The sequence below is a fragment of the Maylandia zebra genome, linkage group LG22 (assembly GCF_041146795.1).
Source record: "Maylandia zebra isolate NMK-2024a linkage group LG22, Mzebra_GT3a, whole genome shotgun sequence".
In the NCBI taxonomy this organism is placed as follows: Eukaryota; Metazoa; Chordata; class Actinopteri; order Cichliformes; family Cichlidae; genus Maylandia; species Maylandia zebra.
This window is the reverse complement of record NC_135187.1, coordinates 17,331,506-17,353,113: the sequence shown is the minus strand read 5'-3', so window position 1 is coordinate 17,353,113 and position 21,608 is coordinate 17,331,506. Positions and strand designations below refer to the sequence as shown.

At 42.7% G+C, this 21,608-nt stretch overlaps 1 protein-coding gene across 2 annotated transcripts in view; it reads right to left on the bottom strand.

Moving 5' to 3' along the window:
* Positions 1-21,608, bottom strand: part of jarid2b (jumonji and AT-rich interaction domain containing 2b) — a 110,311-nt gene that overhangs the window by 24,825 nt on the left and 63,878 nt on the right. For both annotated transcript variants that reach the window (XM_024798392.2, XM_024798393.2), the window contains one exon: positions 11,462-11,685. In XM_024798392.2, the coding sequence (XP_024654160.2) occupies positions 11,462-11,685 (224 nt within the window). The remainder of the gene's footprint in view (positions 1-11,461; positions 11,686-21,608) is intronic.

Sequence of the window (21,608 nt, the reverse complement as noted above, 5' to 3'; positions counted from 1 at the left end):
AGCCGTCTTTCCACAGAGGCTCTTGATGGTGACAGTTTTATTGAGAAATATATAATGTACATATCTAACTCTGGTTTCTAAAGTAACTCTTCCACAAAGCGCTGCTCCCTCGCTCTCTCTCTAGCTGCTGAACTAATCCCAAATCTGTCGCGTTCACTCTTCCAAACAGGATTACTGTCAATCTCCAACTCTACTGGAGAAGAAAACCAACTTTCTCTTTTTCTTTTTACTTTTCCTGTCACACTCAATCACTTTCATTGACATCTGAGAAATCTAACTCGGTACGGTGTTTGGCAGTGGGTTGCCTATAACATTACCTCCGTTAGCTCGACGCAGACATACAATCGCTCTCACAAAAAGGTCATAAAGCCCAAAGCTATGTTGTTAAATCTCATAATGTTGTACTCGTAAATCAGCGTGCAAAAACAGCTGGGCCGGTCATGCACATGCAGGAATAAAGAACGGGAAGGGAAGCATGCAGAGCGCAACGGCAGTGATGTCTACGAATACAGAGGCGCAGTAGGAAATCGCTCAATGCCTCGAACTGATTCCAGAAAAAGAAAACAAAAAACCACAAATACAAATACAAAAATCTAAAAGTGAGTAATAGATTATGAGTTTTCCACCTATCGCTGCAGGTACTCTCGGCAGGCATGTTTGGGTGAGTCTGTACTCAGTTCGTCTGTCGTCCCAGCATATCACCACATCACTTGGTGCACTTACATTTTCGTTCTGAAGATGGGATTGAGTTTAAGAACAACAACACGAGGACATGGTGGCAGAGGTGAGAAATCGAGCTAAAGAAACTGAATGCCAAAGCATCTTATCGGCTTTCGCTGGGAGGTTGGGTTTTTGCAAGAAACAAATGATTTTCTCCCGAGGACTCTCACTGCATGGACTGTAAAAATCGGTACTCACCAATACTACAGATCAAGTACAACTCTGGATCCCAGAGCAGACAATGAACAGCCCATTGTTTATTGTAATAAACCCCTGAGAACTAAGTGAAGGAAACCGACCGCTCCCGTGTGCAAAACGCTTGTGTATGCAACATGCATGAGTGACCTTGGGCACACTTAACATTTTTAACTTTTTAACTTGTACAATTAGTTTAATAATGTAATAATAATGTAATTCTAAAACTACATGGTTACGATTGTCGATTTGTGCTTAACGGAAATGTGTGATCATGCCACATTCTCACAGCTTTAATTAAATCTGGCTGCGATCAGGAAACCGTGGATTTGTACAAAGTTGTTGGTCGTTTATGACTAAATCGATTACATAGCATGAGCGACCACTGTGGGTCTATTACCCTTTTCAGGGGTTTCAATGTGTAACGGGCAATTAATGAACAGTAATGTGTGATTATACACCAATTAAAATAATCTTAATCCTCTGAAAAATAGGCTGAATTCAAATAGCCTGCCTTAAACTGTGGGCCTACTTAAATTTACATAGTGGATCTAAATTTATCCAAGCACATTATTTAATTAGCTCACTTGTTTTTCGAGAATATATTGAATATATGTAAGACCATTTTACATCTTATGAATGTAATACATTCAGTGGATGAATTAGGTGTTATACTTTCTGGACAGGCTATAATTTAGCAGGAAAATTACACTTGGAATTCATAAAGTGTTAAAAGGCCGGATAAAATGTTTTAGTGAGTGACAGTAATGCAATCATGTGTTGGTGATATGTAGAGTACTGTGCAAAAGACTTGAACCACCCTTCATTTCTCTGTATTTTGAGAGGAAAAGGGTGAAAAAGGTGCAATAATGTATAATAATTTAAGCTTTCTTGTAATTTCCTGAAGTAGTCTTCAGGAATAGTTCTCCAGGATCAAGGACATTCAAAGCTCTTCTTTGGATGTTGGCTGCCTTTTAGTCTATTCTGATCCAACACTGCTTCAATAACAGTGAGGTTCAGGCTCTGGGGAGGCCAATCCATGACTGATAGTGTTTCTATCAATGTCACGCTGATAAATGAAGCCGTTACCAATCAAACGCTTTGCAGATGGTATTGCATGGTGGATCAAAATCTGATGACACTTTTCTGTGTGTGTGGGGGGGAATACCCAGCAAAGACCTGACACAGGACCTGAGAGATGCATCCGATTTCTCAAGTTCACCCAATTTCTTAAGGACGTTACTTTCAGAAACTGTTCATCTGCTGTAGACAGTTTTTCTTTTGTTCTCCACTTGCCAGGTTTTCAGCCTTAAGAGCTCTTAAGGAGTCACCTTGCAGGTGCAAAAGCACTATTTGATGCTCGTCAAACTGAGGTTTTTTTGTAGATTCAAGTACAGAAAATTGGAGCAAATGGTGTGTTTTTGCGACAGGCTGCTAGTAACAAAGAGCTGAATGATAATTGGTTCTTTGTTAAGCCGTCCGAGTTTTGGACAGCACTGTATCAATTTTTTTTCTGTTTCTGTTTCTGCTCAATCGAACTCAGTTTCTGGTGCAATTTTTGTTACATTTCTGTGCTATTTTGTCCTTTGACATTGTATTTTTACCTTTTTATATTATTGTAGGTACTTCTTCATGCTTTGGCTGCTCTAACATAAGAACTTCCCAGCTTTTGAGATTAATAAAATACTTCTCATCTGATCTGTGAAAAGTGTTCCACAAAGTGCATTTACTTCACAGCTGCCTGGATACATTCAACATTTGTGTGTGTAGGTGAGATTACAGTCACCCTTTAAATGATATCCTGACTAAGGCTAGGCTTTTCTAATAACTGTTACATCCTGAAGAACTCAACTTTATGTAACCATCACCTCAGAGTAAACGGCATGCTTTAGAAAAAGAATCCTTAGGAAGATTGCTGTAAACCAACAACTTACACTGGCACGGATTTGATGGCTTCCTTTTCGCTTTGGAGAACAAAAAGAAGCAGACTCGCTGAAATCATTATCCTAATTTTCCGACTTCCTTTTCTGAAGCGTGTACTACATCTTTAAACATAGATTAATTTTCGTTTTAAAGTGCAGTGACTATTATTGGCTGGCGAGAGGACATGTGGTTAGCACATGTCACGTTACATTTATTTTGAAAACTCGGTTTAAATAGCACACACATATCAAAGCTTTCCAAACACAAACTAAAGCCTGGTAATAATAAATCTTGTTGTGTTTTGGATCGTACTTTTTACACTCTCTGCCAGTTTCTAATTATCCCCTTAGAGAGCGAAAGAGAGAGGGAGAGAGAGGGAGAGAGGGGGGAGAGAGAGAGGGGGGGAGGGAGGGAGGGAAAAAAGTGTGTAGTGGCAGCAGATTCCCTGAAAATTGCTGTTTCATCTGCTCTGTTTAACTTCGTACAGAGGTCTGACAGAAGTAACTGTTCTACATAGTTTAATACAGTCTTTGCATTCAGCCATAAAGTAATGCTGCATTTCAACATCAGCTCACACACTCCAAAAGAACTAACATAAGAAGCTAAGACAACACACGTTCAGTGAGTGTTTATGTTGTGGTTTTGAGCATGTGAAGCAGAATGCAGACAATTATGGGAAAATTACAGTGGCACTTTTTCCTGCTACACGTTTTCTGGCTTGTAACCGTGGATCTGACCTCCGCATGCACAAACCAACAAGATCCAAAAAGCACCAACAATTGTCCCTAGTTCCCCCCCATAAACACACACGCCAACAAACACAGAGCATGCACACCTCGTTTATCTTGGCGACAGAGCAAACGCTCGTCTCGTAGACCAAACAAACACTAAGGCGGTACGCACACCGGCCCAATCAGCTTCTAATGACTTGCTTCATTAGCTAAATGGCTGTAATTTACTGCCCTAAGCAGGGGTCAGCAGGCCAACGGCAACAGACCACAGGGGCACCTAAGGGCAAAGATGGGGGTGGGCGCTTGTTTTTGGATTCCAGGCAAATGGAGATGAACCGGTGAACATGTACAAACACTTTTATCTTTATGTGAACCGATTTAATGGGGTTACGGTAAGATAATTGTTAGGACTAGCTATTTAGCTTGTATATTAAAAAACAAAACAAAAATAAAATAATGTCAGATTGGTACAACTGAACAGTTGCGAGCTGCTTGTTTTCCTGTGCGTGTTTAATTGTGAAAGAGCCTAAGAGTTCAACACAAATCATTTAGTCTTTATATTTTTAATGAAACAAAGGCTAAAAATTTGTTTTGTAATTTGCTGTGGTGATGTGCTGGGAAAGAAGAGAAATGCCACAAATGATAAAATAGTGACTGAAGGCAAGGTTCAGACAAGCAAGGGGATGTCACAACAGCACATGGGCCTAGAGACCCGTCAGTAATTTTGGCAGCCTCTGGTCACTAGAGAAAAATCCGTATTCTAGTCCTAGTTGGTGGGTGTGGTTGCTAGGGGCTGTTAGCCGTCGCTCGATGAAATCTGTTGAAATGATGATTTTGCACCAAATCTCTTAACAGTTGTTTTTGTCACAAGCAGATCTGCAGTAGTTGCCTATAGTTTCCATGGAAGATGCATGCAAGCTTTAGTGAAACAAACTGGAAACAGAACATTTGTCTTCAAATTTAAAGTTGCGCTTCACCACTGCAACCAACACATTTCACCGATTCACGCAATCGCCTGCCAGCAACCCACCAGCAACCGCTTGCAACCGGTTGGGGAATGCACATTTCTTGCCCACCGACTGGTGGTTGAGAGATGGTCAATGACAGATCTCTAGGCCTGCGTGAATGAGGGCCCAGTATATTCAAGATCCCCACAATAACACTGTCTGGGATTTTGGAGAGCAGCAGAGGGAGGGACAATTACACAGACTGAGCCTGCCAAACATATTTAGTGATCCAATACTGACCACTGGCATGACCACAGCAGTGGCAACAATACTTCTGGAGCAGATACCAGACATTTACAGCCCTCATCTATCAGTGCCTTAAAACTGTACAGACACACTCACCCATGCACACAAGGTGGAGAAAACACAGCTCATTCTTTCCCCAAGATCTCCAACAGGGCATGTGCCCAATCCCACAATTACACCAGTTTTTCATCCACCTCATTCCGGCCGCAGACAAATCATAATTAGGTCTGAAAGAGTCTATTAGGATTGTCATTTTTAACGGGGCTCTTGGGTGGGGGGCATAATTATAAACCCTCCATTCTCTGGCTACCCTTCTTTTGTCCCCTCAACTGGAATTGAAACAATGAGGACAATTTAAATAGTCAATCAGGAGGGTTTAGCTGCCATGGGGACATGTGGTTGTGCTGACTTAGTTGTAAGTGCTCGATGTGTGTTCAGGAAGTATGAACGCTGTTTTGAAGGGAAGGTAGGAAGAGGAGGTAAACACGGGTCCTCCGGTGAGGAGAAGTTACAACAGCTGAGCTGTGCCAAAACTCTTCATCGTTCTCTTAGAGGGGAAAAGGGATTAGGGATTACATTTCCAATTGACATTCCTTTATGTCAGCTAAACTATTAACTCCACAAACAGCGGCTCTGCTTTTAGAAGAGAAAAGCAGACTCCGTGAGTGTTGCATGAGGAACTCCTCCACAGAGTCATTACTGAAAAGAAAATCACAAATGTATGCACACACATATCGTTCCAGGCCTTAAATTAAAACAGCAATCATACATTTGGAGGAGAGAAAAGTGCATTATCCCTGAAGGAAACACAGCTGTCACAGCAGCAATGCACTTAAGAAACACACGAGTAGCTGTCAGACTTGAATCTTTTTCTTTGAAAGCAGTCGGACGAGTGAAAGCAGTGAAAATGTGTTTCTAGTTTGGCAAACAATTTCTGGCAATAAAATACAAAAAAAAACCAACACACACACAGACATTATTAATTCTAACAATCTAGCCACAAAGATAAAGATCCTTTAAATCCAATAAAGTGCCTTTATTAGAACTAGCTGTTTTTTGTTGTTTTTTTATAAAAAAAACAGATGTGAACAACTCCTCGGTTGGTTTTGGTTCACATGTGTAATCACAAATGGGGATTCTGAGGTCTTTGGTTCACTAGGTCAGAGCTGGGAGGTTATGTAAGCAGAGTGGATGGATTGGCCTCACTGAACCTGAGGAGAGGCACCACACTGGGGCTGGCAGGCAGAGGAGAAAGCCCACAGGGCAAAGAGCTAAGCGCTGTTGTAGCGTTCACACGCGCACACAGGCACAGGAAATTACAAAAAACAGGAGTCTTGCATAAGAGACTCATTTGCAATAGTGTGTGCACACAGTTATTAATTTACTCCCTAATCGTTAAGCTCATCTTCGGTACTGTGTGTACTCTGTGTGTGCATTACTGTGTGTTTGTTCCTCACTGAAGCAAATAAAGTAAATGACATCTTCCCCAAATGAATCACATAAAGGTGAAACTACTCAAACAGCTGTTATATCATTTATAGCCCATCAGCAGGGTGCATGTCATACACTCAACATTAAGAAAACTGGCCTCCAGGGCTTCTATAAGCTTGGTTATAGGTTAAAATTTAAAGATTACTGGGCAAAAGGTTAAATAGGTTTCAAAGGCAAGATAAAGGCAAGAGAAGGACATTAAAAAGGTGAGCATGGCAGCAAAAGCACCATTATGGCCAAAATGATAGTCATTGTTATTTTGATCTATATTGAAATCACAATTATAACGCTGCTTTCAGTAACATTCTTGCTAATGTACAAATGCTGCACAATAAAATTAGAAACCCCCTTTTTACTTAAATCAGGGTGTCTGTTACAGGAAAAACATACATTTCAAAACTTGAACACAAATTAAAATCAACAGAACGCCATCACATTTTTCTACATTCTCCTGTTAATTAGAACATCTCTGCTGACAAATAAGGTGTTTGTTTACCTTGCCTGACTGCCTCTCCCAGAAGCAAAATAATTCTTTCTTTGTACCTGCTCGATGGATGTGACTAAAACCTGAAGCAGAGTACTTGACAGCTGTGAGATCGCTCCCTTTTTCCACTGTAATGTTTTGCATACAGCGCAAGTTTTGGAAAAATAACTGTGCACAGAGATAACGTCTCTTTTGTCCACCATGTTGACCATTGCCACAGAGCCTTCGACGCTCCCCTCGTTTAATGGGCTCTTTTCTTTGACCAAATGCGATTGTGTTGGTGAATAAGTGTGTCTTTGTGAGTGGCGTGAATACGCTGCACGACTACGGACGACTAAGATGACGTTTGACAAATCACGCTAGCAACCACTGTGTGTTTCTCTTGGCCTTCATGCATTCATTTTACTGCCATTTGTGGTGTGTTTTGAGAAATTGAATAAGTTAGTTGTGTTGCTCTGTGGCGCACGCACAACTCACTCAGCCGCACTCTTTCCATGTGATTTATTCACAGTTAACATCTCTTGCCCTAAATCCCAAGTATTTCCAAACAACTGGCGACATTAGATTTTTGTTTTGACAGCCTGTTATCGGTTGTATATCTGCCTGTTAATGTAGTGTTACTGGTCCGGACTAGCCCAGGAAACTTCAAGCTGCGCGGTGCAGGGAACAGCTGTGATTGGCACATGCGGCCGTGCTGTCAGGCGGTGATTTACGTTTGCTTTGTGTTCTTTTGTCGGAGCACGCATTTCCAATATCGGTCGATCGCGTTCATTTAACTGTGGGAGGCCAAAAATCAGGATTAAGATTAAAAATTGATTTTCAAGTGTCTGCAGTTATTGAGGATTTTGTGTTTGTGCAGTTTCGGGTGCATTTTTCTTTTGTGTGTATTGTAAAGACTGGGGAACACTTGGGTTATAAATGATGCAGTGTGTGCCAACAATTACGGTGAATACACTGATACCAAGTCAAACATTACTCAGTTGATTTTTTAGAAAACAAAAGCAATCGAAACCATGTCAAATCATTTTGACTTTGACTGTGGGGGTAACTTAAATACTGAGCATCTCAATTTGAAATGAACACCTTCACTCTGCTCTCATCAGTATTGCCCCCACCCTGTATGCAGCAGTACTACACTGTTACAACAGGCAGACAAGGCCAGAGGCAGACTGTCTGGCTACCACCCAAATGGCTTTCTCCATGGATATAAACAGCCCAAGTACAGGCCTGGACCACACATAAACACCATTTTGAGAACACAGGCAAGGACTGCGCACTCTGGCTTGTTTGCTACGGTGTGTGTCTGTGTGTTTGTGTGCAGGAGAAAAAGCTGAACAGTGGGATAAACACACATTGAACATAGACCCAAGACAGTGTGGGTGGTGAGCATACATGATGTGCATCCTTCTATATAGTAGATAGAAATCTCTGTTGCTGTTTTTTTGTTTCTTGTTACTTTTCTGTCCAGTTACTCCCACGTTGCATCAGAATAATCCAGCACCCCCTGCTCCCCCATGGAGGAATTAAAAATAGCTTTTCCTCAGATACAACAACAACAACAACAACACCACCACACAGCAGTCAGCCAATTCATTATCATAGGGAAAACAAATCCCACAAGAGCAAAATGGCGTCAATAAACAAGCTGGGATCGGATGAAAAGGTGCACCAACAACATGTTAACTGCAATTTCTCAACACAGACTGACACACGAGTCCTGCTTCTTTCACAACATTTCTTTTTCTTTTTTTTGGGTCGCTCACTTTATCGCTTCAAATCTTTCATGTTTTAACTGCTTTTATGTGGCTGTCTGAATGAGTGATGGATAGAACCCATTGGGTGGATGCTTAATGTTTTCCAGATAAGATAAGCAAACAACACTGCAGTGGATACACGGAGGGGGAGGAGGAGAAGGGGGGGGGGGGGGGAGAATACAAATTTATGCTTACACCTTGAACGTTTGACCTGGGTCACGCCCCAGAAATCACCACTGATGAGATATTCTGGGCAGAAATGTCACTTAATGCTTACAGAAAAAGAAAAAAAGCTAAAAATCTGATCAAAATGAAAGGGAAATCAGGGCTATGATTACACAGCTGGAGATTCTGTCAGAGACATTTTTGGTAGCTGACATGAAGGAGCCTAATGTGTGTGGTGGTCAGATCACCAGAGACATGTATCAGAATCTTAAAGGGGATTGGAGCTTTCAGATATCAAAGACTGGAGTCTCTTTGAAAAGATTAACCAGGCTAACACAGATGTCCTCATGGGCTGCGTCTCCCTATATACCCTGCATGCTTTGTGCAGGTAGTTTGCGCGTAGACATAACCCCCCACCCACACACGCAGAAAATGGTATGAGGGCACACAGGAGATAAGCAGGACAGGACACATCAGTGGTTGGTGTGGATTTGCACACACACACACACACACACACACACACACACACGCACACGCACACGCACACGCACACACGCACACGCACACCACCTCAAGGGCTCTGCTGACATTCTCCCATGTCCCTCTCTTGGTAAGGGTCCCTGCATATGGGTCACATGAGAGGCCAAGGGGAAAACTGAGCAGAAGAAGCCCTGCAAAGGAAAATGTCATCCTCACAGCATGGATGGAGCACACACGCACAGAGAGCCAAACTGGTGTCTATAAATACAGTGGTAGAACAGGGAGCGGCAGCACTGGGGGGGCTGTGGAAAACTGTTCAATCGTTAGCTTAGCAGCCTAGCTCTAAAATTAGCATTAAAGTGCAGCAGAGTGCAGCTAAACACTCGCTTGAAATCTGCTCGCAAAACACTAATTCAGCCCTTAATTATAAAGAGAGACAACAGCAAAACTGAGTCAGAACAAGTCACCCACGCTTCATTAGCCTGCAACTGCTCGTGTGTAAGGCACGGCGTTAGCTTAGCACCAAGTGATTAGTCTAATTTCAGCCACAAAGTATATGGGACATTGTATCATTAGCCTATGTAACATCATGGCCTATATATGTAAATCAAGGCTCATCACACGGAAGGCTCGAGTCCATTTTAGCAACTTCCAATTACACGTTTCTGAATGAGCCCTGTAAGGTTAAAATGACATCCCATAATAGGAGTATTCTCCTCAGAACAGGAACATATAGCCATTACGCCCGACAGACTTTAATCTAAATTTTCCCCCCTCCCGAGTGTGGAGCGGACTTTTGTGGGAGGGGCAGAGGTTAATAACGATAACGGCAAATTAATCTATAGAGCAAGGTGTTTCTGTCTTTCACAGGAATTAACTTCGGTTGCGAGGACATTTTAAAGAAAAAAGGGTGGGTGAGATATTCCACGAAGGATAGAAGTCACAACCAAGGTTGTTTGAGATAAACGGTCCTATGTAATGTTTGGACCTTGGGATGAACGTGTCACTCCCTCTCCTCTCATTTTTCTTAAGAAGGGATGATTGAGAGCAAGGGGGTTATCGTTACATCACAACACATTCAGACAAGACATGTAGTAGACGTAGCTGTTTCAACATATACCTTACAGTGTAAACAGGAACAGCAAATTAAAGAGTGCACATGCATCAGATAAACCTAGAAACTGTCAAGCCGTCTCTATACTGAGCCATGATTGTCTCTCACCGATTCAAGATCGTATCGGCCTTGAATCCTGAAACTCTTGCATATTCTACAGAGGTTTTTGCGAGCTAAGATTGCAGATTTTTAAAGAGAATTTATAGTCCTGGGTCTTTTAACCTTGGCCTTGGAAATGTTTTAAGGTAATAAAATAAGTAGCACTTCATACTTTTAGCACAACAAGAAAAAAAAACTTTTTGCAGTGTCCTGGCAGAGGACTAACCCCCTCTGTATCCCGGCCAGCGGAGCATAGATCATAAGTAACATGAGCCCTTCATTAACTCAAGAGGGAAAAAAAGAACAAGAGTTGTTTAGCAACCTTGAGTGTCGAGGATATCTGCGCTCCTTTGAGTGACTGCGCTCAGTTTATCAGGTATCCTTTTGAGTTTTTAACCCAAATAGACAAACAATGCTGCTGTATGAGACAAAGAGGAGCAGCGCACACACGCGTAACTCATTTGACTGCTAATTGCTCTGCTGTGGCTTTTCCACTTCATTTGACATCAAAAGTGCTACACAGTGTCAATGAACCTGTGCAGAGTTTGTAGTGCAGGCTGTGTGAGTACTCCATGTTCGAAACAGCTGCTGTAGTAGAGGGTGATAGGCAGGGTGTTAAAGAGACAGACAGTTGTTGAACGGTGGGAGGGGGAGATGTGTAAGCTGATGAAATGCAGGATAATCTTAGCCATGGGCAAGTATGCAGTTAGATGCAGCATGTGTGAAGGGTTTTGTCTGTGTGTGTTATGAGTGGGTGGAGGGTGATCAAAACCTGACTTAACAAAACTTATTCTAAGCTCCCTGGAGTTGCTTATGCACGCATCTTTATGTGCATAGAGCCAAACAATAGGGAAGCATATCCTGGTGTTAGGATAATTAATATGCAACATCCCCTTTCTAGCGTTAGACCTCAGCCCCGGTCCCTTGAATAAAAACCTCTTTAATATCATATCTGCAGCGTTCTTGTTAAACAATATGCTTTCCCGCTCTGCCGCTGGTTGTAGGCACGCATGTAATTATGTCTCCATCTGCTCCACTCTGCTGCATCTTACCTCTGAGGCAGAGGAAGGTGAGAAAGTCCTCCGTCTTGGGCTTGCGCCTGGAGAGGTCCTGGATGGAGGAGGACGGGGATGAAGCGGAGAGGGACGAGAGGGACGTGGATGGCACCGTGGAAAGGCCGGCGTTCAGGCCGCCCGAGTCAGCAACTTTGATGGGCGTAGTGCTGGGCGAGTTGGGCTGCGACTGGGCAAACTTCCTCTGGGCCTGGAGCCGAGGCCTTGTTGGGAGGGGAAAGAAAAACAACAAGTTAGACCCTTGGATCCTTTGCACATAAACACAGAATTTACAAGTAACATAAGCCAGTGTGTTGGAAGAAGTACAACATTTAACCCCAATGCAGCTCCGTCTGCAGCTGACTAAAAATAAAACAGAATGTGACTCTTTTGCATACCTGCAAACCCACTCTATCATTTTTACTACTGTGGCCCACTGGCCATTGTCTCACTGTAGGGAGGTTTCGTTGAAACAATTACCCTCTAGCGAAGAATTGATTACTCTGTGCGTGTGTGTGTATTTGTTCAGTGAACGGGAGCGAATCCATCATGATCGCTTTGATATGCAACAAGCGCACATTCAGTGGCCGACTTGCCCATTCTCACCGATAGTGTGGGTGTATTTAAATGTGTGCATTTACATGAGCTGACGATGTTTTCACACATGTAGTTGTAGTTCCTCTTTTTCATTCCTGTTAAGCGCTATTGAATAAGAAAAGAAAAGCGCCTATAAGGCAGAGCCTCTGCTGTCAGTGGCAGCTGATAAAAACCAACTACACAAGGACAGTGTGCCAAAACAATCACATGCTAACCGGCAACAACTTTCTTCATCTCCCCATCTTTCTGTCTCATAATTTTTTTTCCACCCTCGTCTCCTCCTCACTCCTCCTTCCCTCACTTCTGTTGCTACATTGTACGCGCTTTCCTCTGTGATGCACAAAGCCTTTGAGACGTCGCTCTCATTTTTCTCTCTCCTTGTCTCTTTTCTGTCTTTATTTCACAGTGTGTGCCAGAGGAGGCGATGGTAAGAGCAGAATATTAAAGAGGTAGATGTCTCAGAAAGCAACGGACTCGCTTGTCACACACCACCTCTCCTTGATACACGCACGTGCAGGCACATGGATGCAGACCCTCCCTCTCCACGCGCACTTAAAAAGTAGGCGCGTGCTTATACACGCATGGAGTATAAAAGTCGCAGAGTGTCAGGGGCCGTGTGAACCATCAAGTGGCCTCAATCGATTAGCGCTGAAGTGAGAGAGAGAGAGTGAGTGTGTGTGTGTGTGTGTGTGGCGGGGGGAAGCTATGCTGTAAGTGTTGTGGAGTAGTGATAGAAGCAATGCGATATCCTGGTATTATTTGTCAATTTGCTGCGGACCTGACTGAGGTAAGGATAGATAGGATCATGTCTGGAGAACACCCACAATGCATTTGGCGTAGCCACTGAAAGGTGCAGCGCTCCGATTACACTCCAATCAGAGAACAGAGCCGAGTCAAAACGTGTCAATTTCCTGGCCTAAGCTCAATATGTGAGAAATTGAGAGATGATTGCTCACACAAAGCCCTACATTTGGTGGCAAGGTTTGAGGAAAAATTGCAGTTTGTTTACCAACAAGCAGTGAACACTGAACTCTCATCAGTCTGGATTTTCATAAAGAAAATTTATTAACACACGAGATCCTAATTTAAACTGTAAAGTTTTAGGACTTGCAGTGCTCGAATAAATGTGGTATGAAAAGCCATTTTCATACAGGAGGTGCCAATAATACTGTTACGCAAAGACGACGACTATCAAATACGCCACTGTGCCTCCTCCTGGGCCTCCACCTTTTAGGTATAAGATATCCATTTTACCCCATCGGAAATTTATGGGAAATTTCGCATAACTAACAAGTGAATTCTGTCCCCATGTTGTCTGATCAACCCCCCCCCCCCCCCAAAAAAAACAAAACAAAACCAAACTGTTCAGTCCAAGTGCATGTTTCTCCTAAATTTAAAGAAATTCCCCCAAGATGTTCAGTAGAAAGGCGTGGACAGATGTACGGAGAGGTAACCCCGAAAAAGCAACGCCTAGAGCGTGGGCTGTCGCCGGCACCGAGGTGTTAAAAAGGGAACGTGACTATTCAACAAGCAGAAACCGCAAAATGAGGGCGGGTGTCAGTTCACACAAGGCTGTGATCTACTTGCAAAAGATAAAAATAAATACGAAGGGGATAATAATAATAATAATAATAATAATAAAAAACAGACATGGAGTAAATGAAGTGCACAAAATGCAGAAAGCCAAGTTTTTCCAACCAGTCAAACAGGTTAGAATGAGTGGTAGTAGGAGGGGGACGAGGAGAAGACATGGGGCAAGAATAGCCCTGCACTCACACAGAAGCAAGATGTAGTGAATGAATGAAAGAAAAATCAACATATTATCAAGAGACTTTTAGAAGAAAAAGTAGAACTGGAAACTGATTCTTCAAAATCGTAATGCTCCAAGCTGATCAATGCCTTGGGTCATATTTTCTGGACAGTAGAAATGAGTTTGACAGTTGGGTCAAAACACATGAAAGTGAAGCTTCTGCACACCCGAGTCACTCTAGGCAGACTCTGCGGGTCTTCCAACTATTGAAAACCAGTGAAGAAACCACAGAGAAAAATGGAGAGAAAGAGCTGAGGCAAGCACAACACTTACAAATGTAATCAAAACTGGCACCGTTAACAATAAAATTAAGCTGAAGCCACATTTGTGTGAAAGCAAGAACAGGAAATGACGTGACATATAGAGGAGAGAGTGTGTGTGTATAAAAAGAGGTGAATCGATCATAGTAACATTACCCAGAAACATCAAACTTGAGCACTTCGACATATAGACGAAGAGCCTGTTTGCTGTAAACCGTTAACCCAAAGTCCAAATTTCAAACTCGCCAAAGCCAACAAACTGTTTCCATCTCTCGTTTTATATCGCAAGCAGTCCGTCTTGATGTGATTACAGCATTCGCTATAATTGATAGCGAGCCATGAACACTTTCTAAACAGTAAGCAGAGGGAAGATTGAGCTCTCCATAAAAGCCTCTTAGGTAAGCTGAACCCTGCAAAGTTTTATTGCTGCAGCCTTACATAAATAGGATCCTATTTAACAGGGGGGAGGGGGGGGGAGGGGAGAGAGAGAGAGAGAGAGAGAGAGAGAGAGAGAGAGAGAGAGAGAGAGAGAGAGAGAGACACCTGGGATTATGACAAGCAAAAGGATACGGATGGAGACAGATGAGCTAATAAAGTGATGTGTTTACTACATCCCGTCTAGACCATCAACCACAGCCGGCCAATCCGCTGTTACCTTTAAACTGACATCAAAGACACTTCGTGCTACCACCGAAATATTAGTGGAAACATGCACAAGTAGAAGTTCACTAATTGGGCTAAATTGTGCAGTGCCAGTTCTAATTTCCTCATTTCTTCTTTTCTTTAAAAAAAAAAAAAAAAAAAAAAAAAAAATTGGTATTCCAACAGCAGAGATATGGCTAATAAAAAAAAAATTAAAAAAGGTAATAAAAACAGATCTGCTTTGCCGATGATGTGATAATGCAGGGTTACGAAGAGAACATAAAAGCAGATAAATTAAACCACAGCACTTATATTGCAAGGACTACATTTCAGCTAGCAGGTTATTATTTAACAAAACAAAACAAAAAAGCAGCTCTCTCCCTCGAAAACAGCCTAACAGGATTAGTGTCATCATCATTACGAAGGTGCCAGGAACTTAAGAGCATGAAAAACATTTACAGCAACGAGTTCAGCCAATTGTCCAACCAGTTTTGCCACTGGAATCATGTCTTTCTAGCAGTCATGGACGATCAAACGTGCATGAGCACAGCAGACACGGGCGAAGCAATGCATCCAAGAGACGGGAGGATGGTAACGTTTAGAAATCAGCAGAGGAGGAACAATTTGTAGTGACTTTACTGTTTTACTTCATGCCTGCTCCCACTGCACTAAGAGCCGAGTGGTAATATGAACCCCTGATTTAGCCCTCCGTCTGCCCAGTGGTGTGTGTGTGTGTGTGTGTGTGTGTGTGTGTGTGTGTATATATGTGCAGAAATCAGGGTACATCACGTTCCCAAGCGTGTTGAGGTATAGAATACTGGCTGGTATGGTGCCATAGGAAGAGAGTGAGGCTTACGCAAGTTAAAATTAAACTGATTGCCCTGACTGACGGAGAGCGAGAGGCGAGCCGGAGAGACGCGGGTAGGGAAAAGAAAAAAAGAGGAAACTGGGCTCCAATAGCGGCAGAAAAAGCAAAGAGATTACAGCAGGATGTCCTCATTCATCCCTTTCTAATCCACCTATCATCCATCCTTTCCTCCCTTCATTCCTTCCTGCTGCACCCCCCCCTTCAAAGGGCTGCTCTAATGTCTAATATTACACAAGCCACAAGAGGCACGAGAGCATTGATTATCACTGAGAGAGGTAGAGTGAGAAAATCTGACGACCCTGTCAGCCAGAGATCCTGGCAAACGGAAGGAAAAAAGGCAGAAGAAGAAAGAATAGAATAAAGCACCATCTCACTAACATATATAATGAAGTGGGTGGGTGGGGGTGATGATGAGGGAAGAGAGAGAAAGATGAGACCCAGCTAGTTCAGTGTGCTTCACTTAGAAGAATTCCACTCTGTTTAAGCAGTACAGCTGCGGACAGTTGACATAGATCATCACAAGCACATGGACCCTGTCAGTCAAACGCGGAGCAACTTCAAGCTCTCGTCTTCCGTCTCCATCTTATCAACATCCTCCCAGTGACAGCCATTTCCGTGGGAGTTTCTAAGATGGCCGGGCTTCTCTGTGTGGTCAGACTTACGAGGGTGCTGGCAAGCTTCCCCGCCTGCTGAAATGGCACAGAGAAACACGCTGTCTACAAGCTTCAGTAACTGACCCTCATCTTTGACCCGTGCCACTGGAGGAAGGCCAGCAACAACTGAGTTTCTTCTGCAGACTCGGTCAATAACTCAATAACCCGCAGCACAGCAGAGCGTTATCGCAAACACAAACCTCCGGTCTAAACTGGCTCCTTAAGTCAGCTTCAGCACATCAGCAGGGTGCAGAGTGCAGCGGGAGAGGGGAGGGGGAAAAGATGACTAAGCAAATGTGCCTGTTTGTTTTTAATGGAGCTGAAACCAGGAGAATCATTAAACCTCATATCAACCCATTTGTTGCATAAAAAGACTGAGAATGGATGCAAAAGAAAATGAGTTAAACGCTGATTAAGCAGGACTGCTACACTAGCACGTTTTAGTGACTGAATATGCTGTAGCTTTGGCATCTTTCCATATTGATGAAGCTTCATGAAAGCATTATTTAATTTTAGCATTAGAAAAATAAAAATGGCCTGTATTTGTATAGCACTTTACTAGTCCCTAAGGACTCCAAAGCGCTTTACACACCCAGTCATCCACCCATTAACACACTGGTGATGGCAAGCTACATTGTAGCCACAGCCACCCTGGGGCGCACTGACAGAGGCGAGGCTGCCGGACACTGGCGCCATCGGGCCCTCTGACCACCACCAGTAGGCAACGGGTGAAGTGTCTTGTCCAAGGACACAACGACCGAGACTGTCCAAGCCGGGGCTCGAACCGGCAACCTTCCGATTACAAGGCGAACTCCCAACTCTTGAGCCACGATCGCCCATAAATAAAAAATAGAAGTTCGAAACAATCCTGGGTGCCTTTGCAATTTTAATAGAAACCTGTGCAACTTCAATGTTTTTCATGTAAGAAGACCTTTAATGAAACTTGTGTCTGTGGACTTGAGGTCAAATGTGTGGAGTCGCCACAGTGGAGCTCTGGCTGTCTGGTTTGTTTTCAGATATTTGTTGCACCACTGCAACCAGATATTTAGATGAGGCTGGCGAGGGAAACACGAGCTAGCAGCCTGTGTGTTGATTTGCGCACGGTCTACTCTTAATACAAATAAATAAATAAATAAATAAATAAATAAAATAAAATAGACAATTACTTCTAAACTAACTTTGCATCGTAACCACCACAATCTGAGAGAAGGAGAAAATAAACTAAAACCATCTTAGACAATGAAAATCTGGGTGCTAATTTTTTATCGTCTTCGACATGAATACGAGCACATCTGGAGAGACACTTCGTCTGCAGCATCTGTGGCTGGGCTGCACTCAGACTTGGCGTTCACTCCCATGATAAAAGGTTATAGTTTGAGGAGATGAGAACTGATCCAGAGTCTGCACCTTAGGGGATGTATTAATTGGCTCCAGATGGTCCACATGGTCCTGATAAAATACCACCTCACTGCAGCTGAGTGTGAGAGTGTGCGTTTGTGTGCGCGTGTTGAGTCCGAGTGGTTTCTGTCCACTTAAAATCACTCCGTTAATGTTTATATGCAGCGATAAAGCCTTTCTATGTTTTTAATCTGCTCTTCTGCCTGATTTAGATCATCGGTGAGAGCATGTGTTGTACGGCAGTTTTAGCAGTTGTTGTACACAGAAATTATATGAAGAATTTCTTAAGCCCATAAGACTTTCACTCATGAAAATGCAACGAAAACAGTGATGACGCTGTAACTGTTAGACTGTATGTGCAAACAACAGTGTGAAAGACTGTATGACAGAAAAACCTTAAGCTACTATGTTTGATACCAAACCAGAACGTTGTATTAAACAGCACAAGATGTAGCACGCTACAAAGTTATAAATAACACGTTACTGCGATCACATTACACTTTTCAGTGATTAAGTGATGACATTACAGTACACCTCAGTTATATTCTGTTGCAGATACAGACAGGGGTGTTGGGGGTCACTGTGTCCTCCCCCAGCTGAATTTTACTGATATACTTCAACTAAAAGTTACACTAACTTATACAATTTGGTAATGAAAACGTAAACACCCATACAGGGTCCTGCAGTTTGCCTGGTTATTCAGTACACAGTAGTTTAATGCTTCTGCATGACTGAGCAGATCGTGCTCGTGCAGCTTGTTTTTTTAAGCATGACCCTACTCAAAAAATTGCAAAACAATTGGAAATCCATTAAGGATATTGATCCTCACAGACAGCCGTCCTAGCGTGTGGCGAGTTCACCGAACCACTTCTGCACCCTGGAAAAAAGGTCTCTGATGTTTGTCTCTGCGATGTAAGGTATTTTTGCACTTTTATAACTGTGGGTACATCAAACATGCCTGCGTCCGGGAGAGTAAAAACACTGCTGACGACATCGGATCTTTGCAAGGATGTGAACAGCATGCTAACACAAAGCTAGACAAGCAGCTCTGCCCAGCAGCGCTCAGTGACAAGCATTCAGGCTTGCAGCACTGTCGCCTTCATTTCTGCATGTTCATGCTTCTACAGTAAAATCGTAGTGATGAGCGCCTCGATTTCAAATTTACCTTGTGTTATCGTTCACACTTTAAAAAGTACAGTTTTGTTTTTTTAAAATGCAGAAATAAATTTGCCTTTAGCGATGCCGTTTTAGCCTCAAAGCGGAATAACCAAATTGTGTATAAGTGCCCAGATTCACAAACCCTAAAGTTGATGACGAGCGCTCATTATGAGCAGTTTTAAGCGAACGCTCATTTAACTTCCTGTGTTTATTGCTTTTCTGTCTCCATCCATTTAGAGGAGGGATGGCACTGCAGTGATCTGACCGGGTCAACCCTGTGACCTTTGTGTAAACAAACAGCCCACCCATAGACTCCCAATCACATATACAATGAGCATGTGCACAACAAACAAAAATAAACACAATCATTAACTGTCATGAAGACAAATATGCACACGGAAAGTCTACCTCCTATTGTCTCGCTCTTAAACAAAGAGTAGTTCACTAAAACAGGCTGTTACTAACCGCAGTAGTGATGCTTACACCAGCATACAGTTTGCAATGCTTAACCGCTCTGTGACAACATCAGGATAAATAAAGATGAGTGTTACCAAGATGTGAGTGTGTGTGACTGTGTGCGAGTTTGTCACATAAGGAGCTTCGGTGGTTTCATGCTTCAAACAGTCACAGTAAGACTGATTTTCATTTGAGATTAAATATATAGCAGAGCCTGTGTGCACATTTAAATATAACCTTGCCCCCACCCTCTTTTTTTTGGAGCGGGGGTGACGAGAGGGAAGATGGTGTGACAGGCAAATGTGAAGAGAAAGCCAAGCCATCTCTGTGAATATATAAATGCTATATTAGGTCAGATGGAAGTCACCTTTTGTCCCCTTTGTCACAAATGAATGAGTTGTGTTACACTTGGGCTAAACGCCACTGAAATAACCACGTTGACAAAACACCAGTGGGTTCAAAGGTTGTTGAGAGTGATCATATAGCAGAGAAGATTAAATAAAAACGTATTTCCCACTTTGATTCCTTTTTTATCCTCGTGGCACTACGAGATAAACACGAAACCTCGTACTTAAATGTTACCTTTGCTGGCAGGCACAGTCCATTGGGCGCAATGATTTGGAAAGCGCCTCTAACCTCGAGTGGTTTTAGGGACAGTGCTGTATGCATCTTTGCTAGTAGTTGCTGGGTGAATTTGGTTACAACCTCCGTGACATATTGTAGGAATATATATTTCATTCTTGCAACTGGTGGTTGCAGGATGGTTGCTAACCAGTCTCTAGGCCTTTTTAACCCTTAACAAGACACACTGCTCAATTCAAACCATTTGACTTCTGACCTAGTCCACCTTAAATTTCTCATGGGAGTGGTGTGCAGGCACGGCGTTAGTCCAGTTACCCAAATTCAATATGGCATGCAATATGTAGACCTTCAGTGACCTTAAGTTACTGCCAATGATTGATAAGTAGGTAGGAACATCGATAGAGTAATAAAATAAAGACTAGGGAGATCAACCATAAAACAAACATTTGAGTGCATGCATTTTCTGCTACATGAAGAGCAGAAGTACTGTGTTCTGTCATGTAACTACCAGAACAAAAACAAATAACCTTACAGTACACGCACACACATTGATTGCTCCTAAATGATCCATCTCCCACTTGTGTTTCCAATTTGCAGAAGATTCCCAGGTTGAGATGAAAAACCGACCCAGTCAATGGTTCACCGCTCTCTGCTGCAGATCATCTCTGTCAACACACTGAAACTTTTCCCCTCCTCGCCTTTTCATGCACACCTTTCAACTGAGCTCTGGTATTAATATTACAACAAAAGGGATTGCTTGCATACGAGGTCATGCTTTTTTCCCCCTCCTGAAAGTGTTATCTAAATTTAGATATTCTTATCAAATCATACATTGATTTGAATATAATGACAGAAAAAAGGTACTTATGCTCACTACAACAGTCTGACACATCTCAACATTTTGGCTTACAAAAGATCAAATTAGTACTTTACGACTGCGTAACAGTAAATCCCAAGAAGCGTTTAGACTTTGTTGTATGATGCCATAAGGAGCGCCACGCAAACCAGTTTTCATATGCTCAATCTGTGCTACAATTACACTAGCATTTGACAGTGATTACGGGAGCCAGTTTGTGTACTGAGTGACATTATGCACTGTGGCGGATGGTTAATACTCCTTCACCCTGCCATTTATTTCAGTGGCAAGGAAGGCTTTCATAAAGCCGCGGCAAAGCAGCGACAACGAGAGGAGAGTTTAGAGGAGATTTTGGTGAGTCACTGACAGAAAAACCAGAAGAGATCATTTAAACTGCAACGGAACGACTGTCCAGCGTGGCCTCACGTGCTGTAACTATATCTGAATCTGCTGTATTTTTGCAAAATACAGCGTGAACATTGTTATTCATCCATTAGGCGCTGGTGGAACAGCTAGGTGCTGCGGTGCATATAGGTCGCTACACGATACCATCTAAAGCAAATTAATAAGCACATTATGGCCCTCTATTAAAACGCACTCACTGTGTGCGTGCGTATTAGTGTGCACATGTGTGCAGGCCTGTGCGCACATGCATGTAATCCCTCATAAATGGAAACGGTGATTATGCGTTACTGACAAGAGGCATTGGTTATGCTAGACAAGACAAGTGTGTGTGTGTCTCTCCGTGTGTACACACTTGGCATTCATTAAGTCGAAACAAAACAAGCAGCAGCAGCTGAGTGTGTGTCTTGGCTGAGACAACAGAGAGAACAGATTCAAAGAGAGCCAAAAGTGGGGTTCAGTAAA